The following is a 13,300-nucleotide window of genomic DNA, read 5'->3' as shown; positions in this document are numbered from 1 at the left end:
ACAATCCTCTCTGCAAGGCATATCTATACAAGGTAGTATCATTAGAAGAGCTAATTAATTCGCCTGGAGCGAATTGGCATTTCTGTCAAAAATTTGTGCCAAGGCGAATTTGCTTTGTTTACATATTTCTTTGTTTCTACATTGTTACTCAAAGTATTTGTAGCAGTTATATTGAAACACAAAAAATAAAGATTATCCGTACATAATATCATAGTATTATTGCATTGTTGAATGCAAATATGGTGAAATGTGTATTGTGCGCAAAACGATGGTAAGCAAAATGGGTTCTTTTTTCCTTTCCTTTCTTTTTGTCTTATGTGTTTCAATTTATGTTTCAGATCTCGGTATGGTAGACGCTTATGCTGCAGAAGGCGATGTGCTTGTTTTCCTATACTAAAATATGAACAGCAGGCTGAGCCTCTTGTCCAGTGAAGGTTATGGATTTCATTAGTCCCAATACGTTTGAATAAAACGCAAGTCCTTTGGTGTGTAGTGGCTTCAATTGGGGGGTTACATTACAAATGAATCAACGGAATGAAGATGAACAATTTAAATGTCAATTTAAAACACTAATAATGGCTGGTTGCTTATTTGCGGTAAATGGACATTGTTTCAAATAGATTGGTGCTTACGATGACGGAATGGATATATTTGGTGGTAAAAATATTGAAATATCTTTTCGCAATGTTATGGCACTAAAGAATATATCCGCATTTGCGAGTAGGACACATTTTCTGCAAAAGACGCTCCCATTCAGTGCCCGATTGTAAGGATAGCATGAAGCGCAAATCAATACATCCAAAATCCAAATAGTTAATATATTAGTTTGAAATAAACTAATTTTTTATATGCGAACAAATCCACTTTTAATTCGTAAATTAGCAAACAGTTTTCCCCTGCATGTAAACTAATTTATATACATATGTGTTCTCCTCATACCCATGTTTCTATTTGGTACATATATATATATGTATGTGTACATGTAGTTATATTATTATAACGCTAGCTTTGTGTAGTACATAACGAATGTAATTTATATAGTTATCATAATATAGTTCATCATAGTCAACATCAATTCTATAAGTTAATTAAAGAAATTGTAATAAAAAAGACAAAAGTAGTTTGTAAACCTTTAAGCTTAAATAAAATATGGCTAATTCGAAAAACTGTTCAGAAATAAATTATGTGCTTCTTTTGTATTTTAAGAATACCATTTTATTTTCCTTTGTATATACACAGTCTGTAATAAATTATTAGTTTAACGATATTTTATAACGTAATAAAGAATTTCACAACGGATATAGAAAAAAAATCGATTTAGTTTTTCATCTTTAATTTATTCAAATAACATTTGTCGAGAATTTTTATAGTATCCCTTTATTCACTAGCTTTTCGGCAGCTTTTCAATTTGGAGTTATGAAATCCTCATAGCAGGTGCTGCATATAGTAAGTATTTCCTTGCTTACTTGCATTTACATGCACATCACCCCAACGCAGACCCACAAATGTTGATGATGATTCACATGTGTAATTTCTGTCTGCAAGATATTAATAATATTCAAAATGTACTTTTACACTTATCTCTCCGCAAATTTCTTTTTATCTGCTCTGCTTATTCATTTAATAACAAAATCGAACACTTTGTTATTATGAAAAAAGTTGTTTGCGTTTATTTACTATTCACAATTCAATTCGCCTTGGAAATAATTATTTTGACACTTGTGCAAAAAAAGCAAGAACAAAATACATGTAACTTTTTGTTTTTGTACAACTGCTATTACCTTGTATAGATATGCCTTGCCTCTCTGTGATCTAATCTTTAAAAAGCTACGAACGCGGGCTAGGCAAAATTGTGACAGACACATTTTTTGACTAATACAATAAAATTGAACGATTATTTGTTGAACTTTCCTGACTTATGTCAAAAAGCACAAATAACTTCCATCAAAAAGAATACATTTTTGGCTGACAGAAAAGTTCTTATGGAAACAAAACGTTATTTCAAAGTTACGCATATTTCGCGGGAATTGATTTCATTTTACTTAATCATACTTCCAGAACTTTTAGAACTTCAATATAATTTTTTAATAAATATCATGTACTCCATAAATTGAATAAAATATGTTTTAACAAATTTCCTGTATGTATATAAAGTATGTATAATTTTAGTTATGCACATATGTAGCATAATTCATTCGTTGCATCATTTTCGCCGAACTATAGTCAGCAAACGGCAAAACGGAAACTAAATTTTTTAAATGTTTAGAATTTTCCTGCGGGCTATCGAGACAAAATGAGTACGCATGAATGCATGTATGTGAATGTAGTTATGTATACAAAACACAACATTGTTGGGGAGAAATATTTAGCCGCCGGTTGGCATTTATAGTTAGAAATGTATTTACGTATACACATATATGTAGCTACAAATGTATGTATGAAAGCACTTGTGCCGGCAAGTCAAAAGCTTTAAAAATATTCAATTGGCAAAGCAACGTGTTAGTTCGTATTTTAACTTCTTCCCGTGCAGCGGTTTGGTGAATTTTAGAATTCAAGTGAGTTTTTGTGAACGCCGGTTAAATGGCGAGCTATACTCGTCAGGCGACTAAAGTTTTGGTTGCATTTGAGAATTAATTTGGCAAAACTTTCCTTTACTACCACGATATATTTGAATGGGGGGCGGAGAGGGAGGGGGCGTGGCACCACCCACCACGCCCATTAGAAAGAGCAAGGTTACACCATTATAACTGTGAAAGTCCCAACCTCCTAGTGTCCCTATAGAACTCCCAGGAGATGTTTAAAAATTAGGTTTTTTCCGACCGCATTTGCAGTTTGTACTGAAATACAGTTGAAGAGAAGAGTATACAGCAGCCATCAACCCAGCAAGCATTTAACTTAGGTTTTATATTTCATAGCACTTATGAAAACGTTGTTTTATAGTAAAAGTCATGAGTGCCGATGGCGAAAATTTAGGTCAAAAATTGTTCGATTTTGCATTATTTCACTATTTAGAAAATGTTTTTTTTTGTAAAAATATTTGTTTTTGTAATATACATGTATATTTGAAATAAAAAAAGCGCCGCAGGCGAAAATTTGGACTAAAAATCGCGCGATTTTTATTCCAAATTTTCAGTATTTGTAAAAATATTTGTTTTTGTAATATATATGTATATTTGAAATAAAAAAAAGCGCCGCAGTCGAAAATTTGGACTAAAAATCGCGCGATTTTTATTCCAAATTTTCAGTATTTGTAAAAATATTTGTTTTTGTAAATCGCGCGATTTTTATTCCAAATTTTCAGTATTTGTAAAAATATTTGTTTTTGTAATATATATGTATATTTGAAATCAAAAAAGCGCCCCTATAAATAGTAAAAATAATAATGAAAGAATTGTTCCCTTTTGGTTGACTGGGTTTTTCTTATTTCGCTTTGTTCTTCTCTCTCTCATCGTTCGGTATTACAAACGGTTAGAAGAACATTTGTAATAATTGAATTTTAATAGAATTTGGACTATTATTTAGTAAAAATAGCTTTAAATCGAATCTTAATGTAATAAAGAATCTTTATAAGTGATTTTGTTACTTTTCTGTGTTTGTATTTAAGTGAAATAAGCGTCTGTAATGGGGCATTTTTTCAAGCTTATGAAAAAAAGATGCATTTTTAACGTTAAATATTGCTATTAATTCTTAATTTTAATTTATAAAAAGAATATAAATCAAAAGGCTGATATAGTGACTACATTTGCGTGTTATAATTTTTAAATTCGGTACACGCACTTAGACATTATAAGTAAATATATCGTGGTAGAAAAGGAAAGATCAGCCATTAATTTAACTGAAAATTTCTAGTGCACTGAATTTTGACAATACTTTTGCTGTTTGTGGAAATATCACAGATAACTATACATATTCAGTATGTTCCTTTGCTCGCCCACGTGAGCTGGGAGCTGCCCATTTCAATGACTATTGAAAGAAGGTGACTTTGTTAGAGCAACAATAATATTTGCATATATTTAGTTATATATTTAGTTCCTGCAATTTGGTGGTTTGAATGTCAAAATTTCAGTGAAAATTTAAACAAAACAATAAGCTTACAACTAAGCAACGGTGATGGATAAGTTTGACCCAAGGATGGTAGATTACCAGGTTTGACATGCACCTATGGTGCACTTCGGCTGCCACGTCACCAGGTACTCGGCAGAAGAATTGTGCCTGCTCATTTTACATGTATTCACTAGCCCGTCCTATCAGTCGTTGTTCAGACGGTAACATGAGCGCAAATTGTGTTGACTGTTTTCGTATATCACCAACACATTCGCGGTTTTTGACGTGATAACGTCTTATAATTCGATTTAACAGGCTGCACGCACGAAAAAATGTGTCGTTACCTTGCTCATTAGTGTTACCTTGCTCATTGCCGTTACCTTGCTCATTTGTTGTTACCTTGAATGAACTGCAAGCGAAAGCGCGGAACGAACGACAAAGCAAACAAAGCAAACGAAAAGCAACGTTCGACATCTTGCTCTCTCCTATTTAAGTGAGCGTATATATGTATGTAAATGCGCAAATGTACATATATAAATTCACGTATTTGTATTTGCATATGCCTTCTTATTGATTATTCTTAATTTGATTTACTTGAAGAATTTAAAATAAAACCAAGTTTGTTAATAATACCTGTTGTTTTAATGTTATTATTATTAATTTTTTTTATTATATATGAAGGAAAAAATGTATGGTAATATAATATTTACCTTATAAGATATGTTGTATACTAATATATGTGTATAAACAATTTCGCGCAATTTTCAAAAAGAACAAATCTATATGTAAAGATGCATACAAGTCATATGGACATATCAAATATATGAATCTGTTCCGTACGCAAGCAAATGTAAGCTAATGTGCTTGAACTGCAAGCGAGAGCGCGGAACGAACGACAAAGAGCACAATCGGTCCCCGCGTTCGGCAACGTTCGACATCTGGCTCTGTCCTACTTGAGTGAGCATATATATCTATGTATATGTATGTATATGCGCATTTGTAAATAAATTCACATACTTGTATTTGCATATGCCTTCTTCCTGTGTGCACGGTAACGAACCAATTCTCTGTTGAGAATAAACGATGATAGGAAAAATAGGAAATGAAAGGGAGTGTTTCAAGTGTAATGTGTCTTGAGAAAGTCAAATCGATGATGATGCCTCTAAGTGTTGTTGACTTATTAACGTCTGATGCACAATCGAAATTGAAGATATCTTTCATGAATTTGATAAATGTTTCGTCATTTTTCACGTTTGTGTAAATCTAACTTGACCTATTCCATTTACCTCCTCCTCTATATCCATACAAAATATTTATTTATTATTATGTATAGGGGATATATACAATATAACCCTAACTAAATTATCACACTGGCTACTATTCCATTTACCTCCTCCTCTATATCCATACAAAATATCTATCAAACAAATAAAATTAAAATTTTGTTTTGAAAATTGCAACCATTCCATCAATATTTTCTTATAACGTTGTCACGTTAAACTATCGTCAGTAAACCGACTTTACAGACAACTTCTTTTTTCTTTAACAAAGCGCTGTCGTGACCCCGGTTATGTTAGACAATCAGCTGATTCTTTCAAATTTGTTGACAGCCGGTGAACGTTTGATATTGACCACACATTCTGAATTGTTTTCACCATGGGTTTGCCGATTCGAAGCGAAATTGGAGAGTAAATTTGGTTGTTACGTAACATAGTAGGTACAAATTAATCGTCCAATTTTGTTGTTGAATAACTTTTTACTAAATAAAAAAACAGATGTTGATACCCCGTACATATAACCGCACATTGAGGGGACTACTTTATCGCAAGAATGATAGGAAGAACCTCGCGTCCTGAGATTGGCGTTGATGTCCGAAACGAAACAATACGAATAGGAGATAAAGAATTCACGAAATCCCATACATAAATACGAAAATTCATTTGTATAAGTTGGCAAATAAACCATATTTATAAGTTTGTTATGAAAAGATATTTGTGGAAACAAGCACATAAATATGTATGCATATATACCGCAATAATTGCAGCAATATTGCGAACCTACCATATTACTTGTTTGAAGGCCTGTTGCTTATACTCAGATGATTTGTTGCCGCGATATTAGGGAAGTTATTTCGAGTGGAGCATGTTTAAAAATATTGAAATATGAACCAATGACTTCGCTTTAGTAAATAAACAGAATTTGATGCCACTTTATAACCGCACATTTTTTAAAAGTTTATTTTTTGCTAATTTTGCTCATGGAGTAGAGATTACAGAAAGTGGCGTCTTACGAAACCAGTTACATTATTTTTCACGATTTTGGCAATAAATGACGTCAATGCTGCGAATAAATAAAACAAAATAATAAAAAAAAGGCCGCATGTTAAATTGTTGCAACAATAACAATATGTGCAAATTCATTTTTTTCCTACCGATAATGCCGGGGCAGCAAAGTCTATGTGGATGTGTGTGTATAATTTCTTGTGTTTTTCAGTCGCCACTTGAACTCGCTTACTTTTCCTTTTTTTTTTGTTTGGTTATTCGCAGCATTGGTAAATTTAGAAGGGAATTGAAAAAATCGTACCGGAAGGGTTAAAATATGTGACAGGCATGGGCGAGTGATAATTGCTCACCTAAATGACAATAACGACGCAGTAAATCCATTGTTTCACGGACTATATGGGAAGTAGCACCATCTTGTGTGAACCACATGTTGTGGAGATCACGTGCTTCAGTTTTCGGCATCAAAAACTCATTTATTATGGCGCGATAGCGTTCGTCATTCACTGTTACATTGCTGCCAGCCTCGTCTTTGAAGAAATATGGGCCGATGATTCCTCCAGCCCATAGGCCACACCAAACGCTTATTTGTTGTTTTCAATGGGTGTAATGGGTGTTCTTGCATGGCTTCAAGTTTCTCTTCAGTCCAAATACGGCAATTTTGCTATTGACGTAGCTATTAATTGAGCGCGCAAAGAACACTTTTCACAGAGCGTCGATTTTCGTAATACAGTTTTACGATTTGTAAACGTTGTTGAGCCGTAATTCTTTCCATGTTGAAATGTCAATGAATACTAAAAAAATTATGTATTTAGTTTGACAGTAGTAACGTGTGGTCTGTCAAACAAACCCTAATGCAAATGCAATCTGATCACCCTATACACTCGTATTCTATGTATGTATATAAAAATGTTCCCATCACTTTAGGCAGGCTTCCCGCTCCTATAACATTTAGTAGGCTTTGATTAATTTAGTATTTATTCTCTTATTTGTCTGAACATGCATATATTCGTATACATGTATGTACGTTAATGTGTACATTCTCTGCATAACATGCACACGAATGTAATTAAAGCAGAGCATAGAATGTGTACCCAAAGAGAAATTGTCAAAGGAGAAAGTTTACACGTTCGTGGTAGTATAGGGTTTTTCAGTAAGAGCGCTTCAACTTTTGAACTTTTTTGAATAAAACACAAACGGTTTGACTTTTTTAACTATTTTTTTTTTATTATCGAGTTTGAACATATACATTTAAGTATGAAATTCGATTTCTTTTGCATGACCACCGCGTGCACGTTTTACGAAGTCCAATCGTTGAACCCAATTTTCGACCACTCTTTTGCATAAATCGGCCGAAATTCCAGCAATTTCGCGTTCAATATTGGCTCTGAGCTCACAAATCGTCGCCGGCTTGTTACTGTAGACCAATGACTTCACATAACCCCAAAACGGGACGGCTTGTTAAATGGACCGTAAAATGGCCGTTATGCTCTTAAAGTAGCAGCAACAGAACGATTATTTTCATAAAAAATTTGCACGATTTGCAATCGTTGCTCAAGTGTGTAGCGTTTCATGATGAAATGTATACTATTGAAGTTTACAGATGACAAGCGAAAAATAAAAAATACTGCGTCGTTCGCCCTCCCTATCGGAAAAAAGTTGAAGCGCACCTATTGGATCACCCTATATAAAAGGAACAGCGATGACTTTTTAACTATTTGAATACACGATATCCTAAATATTATTGAGTATATAAAGACGAATCTATAGAAGCTGAGATCGATTCAACACAAACATTTTAAATGATTACTGACGAAAATCAGCAGAAGGAAGAAGAAGAAAAGTATACAAATACTTTTACTGGTGAAACATCCCCACCTTATTTCTATTAACCCTTGTGAAATATTTTTAAGCGTAGTTCGAACATTTTATATCGTCCGTTATATGGAATGGATGCTGTTAAAGCCACGACGATCAATTTTTTCGGCTAAAATAACGTATTCACATATGAGAAGAAGCAATTATTTATATGTATGTATGTACATACATATGTAGAGTTGAATGGAGGGAATAGCTAGTTAAATAGTTGACAAAATGCATGGATTAATACGTTACAATTTAGTTAATTATCATAAAAAATAGTTATTTTTTGCTTTACCAAACAGTGCAAATGTTATAAATTAAAAAAAAAAAACACGGCATTAAAGTATGCCAGTCAGGTAAAGATATGCGAATTTACATAGCAAAGAATTTTTTGTACGGCTAATATTATCTACCACTACGAGTAGTACTATCTCTACACGGTAGTCCGTATTGTCACCATCACGTCTTAGTTATGCAAAAAAAAATAATAATTTAATCCACACAATTCAATAATTATTGCAGAATATATGTATTTTAGATGAAAAAACAAAAACTATTGTACTTACGTACAAATACCCATAAGAAAAAATCACAGCTTTGCCTTTTAGTGAACACTTAATTGCCAAAAACTGAGCCAGCTCTCGCGACTAGGCAAATAAATTGAACATGAATAACGGTGGATTTAACTTTTGGTGTTTGAAATAACAGGGTGGTTCTTATTACTAAATTTTATTTTAAATACAGGGTGTGTCACATAAGACCTTCCAAAGTTTAATACGTGTAACTCCTGTAATAACCATTTGTTTTAAAAAGAGTTTTTTTATATATTAAATACATTTTATAGTAATTGAGGTACCTACGTATAAAATATGACATCAGACTAATTTCCACCCCGTTACTCGTACAGATGTCGACTCTTGTTAGCGCGCTTTCCATTACAATCGTACAATCGGAAAAATTGTGCAAAACTTTGAGCAATCCGGGTTTGTAGGGATGTGAAAACACCAGTGCATGCTCGTACAGCTCGTACTGCAGAAAATACTGCTGCTGTTCGCGATAGTGTGGTTGAAGAGCCGTCCACCTCAACTCGTCGTCGTGCCCAACAATTGCACCTCTCACGCTCGTCGTTGATGAACATTATGCATAAAGATCTTAGTAAATATGCATATTTTTTTTAAATTGACTTCTTTCCTTTCAACATTTTTTATTATAGATTTTGCAAAATGCGATTATTGAAATAGTTGCATGGAAGATACATACACACTTATATATGTATGCACAATATGAAATAATATGTCTTCATCGCAAACTACGAATTTTAAATTTTTTAATGCACTTTCATAATTTCATTTTAATTTCTTTCTCTTCCTTTTCAAAGACTTCGGCATCATGGATTTCTATTACATGCTCTTCTCCCCACCATGCCGTTCCGTGCTCCTCACCGCCAAGAGTCTTGGTATTGAACTTAACAAAAAAGTGTTGGACTTGTTTGCTGATGAACACTTGACTCCCGAATTTCTGAAGATCAACCCACAACACGTTATTCCCACTTTGGTGGATAATGATTTTGTGCTATGGGAATCGCGCCCCATTATGATATACTTGGTAGAAGAATATGGCAAGGATGACACACTTTACCCCAAGTGTCCCAAGAAGCAAGCTATTGTCAACCAGCGTCTATACTTTGACATGGGCACCCTGTACAAGTCCTTCGCCGACTACCATTATCCTCGGCTCTTTTTTAATAGTGAGGAACCCTTTGATCCCGAACTCTTCAAAAAAATGGAAGCTGCTTTCGATTTATTGAACACATTCCTGGAAGGCAACAGCTATGTGGCTGGTGATCAATTGACTCTGGCAGACTTGGCTATTCTAACTACGGTTTCCACAATTGATGTTTCGGGCTTCGACATTAGCAAGTATCCCAATGTTGCCAGATGGTACGAAAATGCCAAAAACGTACCTGGTTGGGAAGAGAGCTGGGAAGGAGCTTTGGAATTCAAAAAATATTTTAAAAATAAATAATGTATTACAATTTTATAAATTGTCTGTTTGTTCTAAAAAACTGCAATTTTTGCTTATTCTCGATTATTAAATTTTGAACGTTTTGTGACAGTATTGCCAACACATGAGTGCTTGGTAGAGTTTAATGGCATTGTCAATAAAATTTAAATCCAAGTCAAGAGAGGAAGTAAGGTAAATTTGTTTCTTCAAGCACGTTGTCGAAAGATGATCAGTTGAGCATCGGAAGGCTTTCGTGTGGAGTTCATCTCTAATTAGTCTTGACATGGATCTGGTCGATACATTTATTTCCCTTGACATGATTTTCTGCTTTCTTAAGAGATTTCTGCGAATTCTTTCTCGAACGGCTTTTATGGATGCACTGGTTCGAGCCAGGACCACATCTTTTTCTGTCTTAGATTAAAAGAAATTAAGTATTGGTTTATTATTATTATGATTAATACAAGGTGAAGTCCAAAATAAACAAGGCTGAGCTAAACGCAAGACTGAGACACGTCAGTAGCTTTGTTCTGATAACTTCGAGTTCATTTATTCAAATTAGTCCTCTCTGGCCTCGATACACTGTTTTGTGCGATCTAAATGATTTTCGCAAGAGTGTTTCAGGTCATTGGCCGGAATGCCCTTCAGGATGTTGGTACAAGCCTTTTGGATGGCCTCTACGAACGCAAAACGTTTTCCTTTCATGGCCAAATTCCATTTTCCGAATAAGTAGAGTCACAGGGAGCCATATCAGGCGAATACGGCGAGTGATTGATGGTTAAAATGCGATTTCTAGTTAAAAAATCAGTCACAAGAGGTGAACGATGAGATGGTGCATTATCATGCAATAAGCACCAGCTTTCTCCTTCGCGGTATTCAGGGCGAATTCGACGAGTGCGATGCAACAAACGCTTCAAAACGCCAAGATAGAAAATTGCTTTGACGGTTTGGCCCGTTGGCACAAGTTAAGGTGTAGCAAATAGATGAGAGAATACAAGTCAGAGTTGCACTAAGAGAAGTTAAAAGCGAATCTGTGGTAACTGCTGTGGTGCTAACAAAGATTGAGGACTGAATCTAGGCACTGAACTTAACACATTTATTCGGTTGTGTTCGGTCTGCATTAGATGACTTAGGCTTGAAAAACAAAGGATAGGATGTTAGCAGCTAAGATCAAATAGAGAACAAAACGGCGAGTTCCAGAGCTGCAATGAGAAGGACTAGTTTCCATGCCGATCCTCGCCCGTGTTCTTCACTGATCAAACAGCATCTCTTCACCTCTTCTATTTCAGAAAATAATGAACTCGTGATATTCCTGTGAATCGAGTATGTTAATAGTTGCATGGAAGATATACAGGGTTGCCTATATTCGACGGACCCTTTGACTCTTTGGGCCCATTCCAAGCGACGAGGCTTGTCCGCAGGCAACAATATTTGCGTCGATTGAATCTTATACGGGAATAAATGAAAATCAGTGCGGATAATTTGTTGTAAAGTGGTCCGAGCAATGCCCAACTGCTGAGAACGGCGATTTTGGGATGTCCTTGACGACGTACAAGAGCAATATTCTCATCCGATCGCCTTGGCCGGTTTTGATTTGGCCTCTTTGGATTAGAAAGAGCATCACCAGTCGAAAACCTTTTGTGCAAACGTTTAATGGTGTTCTTAGAAGGCGCACTTTTCCCATTATTTAATTTTTTATACGCACGTTGAGTTTTCACAATTGACTTCTTTTGTTGAATGTAAATTTCAACAATTTGGGAGCCCTCGCGTGGCGTGTACTGTTCCATGGTAAAAATCTGCATGGACTCACGCTTCCAACGCGGTATGTCATTAAACGATCTGACGTCTCTGTCAAAAGATACAAGGTTGCCAGATGGGTCCGTCGAATATTGGCAGCCCTGTATATGTATGCTCAATATGAAATAATATGTCTGCATAGCAAATTATGAATTTTGAATTTTTTAATGCACTGTTATAATTTTATTTAAATTTTTTCTTCTTTTTCAATAGATCGAAGACTTCGGCATCATGGATTTCTATTACATGCTCGACTCCCCACCATGCCGTTCCGTGCTCCTCACCGCCAAGAGTCTTGGTATTGAACTTAATAAAAAATTGTTGGACTTGTTTGCTGATGAACACTTGACTCCCGAATTTCTGAAGATCAACCCACAACACGTTATTCCCACTTTGGTGGATAATGATTTTGTGCTATGGGAATCGCGCCCCATTATGATATACTTGGTAGAACGATATGGCAAGGATGACGCACTGTACCCCAAGTGTCCCAAGAAGCAAGCTATCGTCAACCAGCGTCTATACTTTGACATGGGCACCCTGTACAAGTCCTTCGCCGACTACTATTATCCTCGGTTATTTTTTAATAGTAATGAACCCTTTGATCCCGAACTCTTCAAAAAAATGGAAGCTGCTTTCGATTTATTGAACACATTCCTGGAAGGGAACAGCTATGTGGCTGGTGATCAATTGACTGTGGCAGATTTTTCTATTCTAACTACGGTTTCCACATTCGATGTTTCGGGCTTCGACATTAGCAAGTATCCCAATGTTGCCAGATGGTACGAAAATGCCAAAAAAGTACCTGGTTGGGAAGAGAGCTGGGAAGGAGCTTTGGAATTCAAAAAATATTTTAAAAATAAATAATGTATTAAAATTTCATAAATTATCTGTTTGTTCTAAAAAACTGCAATTTTTGCTTATTCTCGATCATTCAATTTTGAACGTATTGTGACAGTATTGCCAACACATGAGTGCTTGGTAGAGTTTAACGGCATTATCAATAAAATTGATCCAAGTCAAGAGAGGAAGTGAGGTAAATTTGTTTTATTTGACTAAGAATAAGGAATTAGCTTGTGATGGTATTGTGATTCCATTCTTGAAAAGTTTGCTCAAGAAAAAAGCTTGAAAACTTCCACACAGCGTGGTGAAAAGTTTTGTTTTGTTGATGGCAGTGTGTGTACGTATGTATATGTAAGTAAATATGTATGTTAAAGCAACATTTAAGATCCGTGCATTACAGAATTCTCGTAACAAGATAATGTCCGCCCTCGTAACATTGGCTACATATGCACATATAGTACATATATACATAC

General features: G+C 35.0%; 1 protein-coding gene and 1 pseudogene across 2 annotated transcripts in view; one reads left to right on the top strand and one right to left on the bottom strand.

The window, feature by feature from the left end:
• The window catches only part of LOC128854991 (glutathione S-transferase D7), a 31,003-nt gene extending 22,140 nt beyond the window's left edge, over nucleotides 1–8,863 (bottom strand). The window contains exon 1 of one of the 2 annotated variants that reach the window (XM_054089528.1): nucleotides 8,753–8,863. In XM_054089528.1, coding sequence (XP_053945503.1) covers nucleotides 8,753–8,766 — 14 coding nt within the window. In that variant the 5' untranslated portion in view covers nucleotides 8,767–8,863. The remainder of the gene's footprint in view (nucleotides 1–8,752) is intronic. The other variant, XM_054089529.1, reaches the window with a different exon arrangement.
• Nucleotides 8,864–9,210: 347 nt separating this feature from the next.
• On the top strand, nucleotides 9,211–13,019 carry LOC128854992 (uncharacterized; annotated as a pseudogene).
• The last annotated feature ends 281 nt before the right edge of the window (nucleotides 13,020–13,300 follow it).

This window comes from Anastrepha ludens, chromosome 2 (assembly GCF_028408465.1).
Source record: "Anastrepha ludens isolate Willacy chromosome 2, idAnaLude1.1, whole genome shotgun sequence".
Taxonomy (NCBI): domain Eukaryota; kingdom Metazoa; phylum Arthropoda; class Insecta; order Diptera; family Tephritidae; genus Anastrepha; species Anastrepha ludens.
Note: the sequence above shows the minus strand (reverse complement) of the source record. Positions and strands in the feature narration are given on the sequence as shown.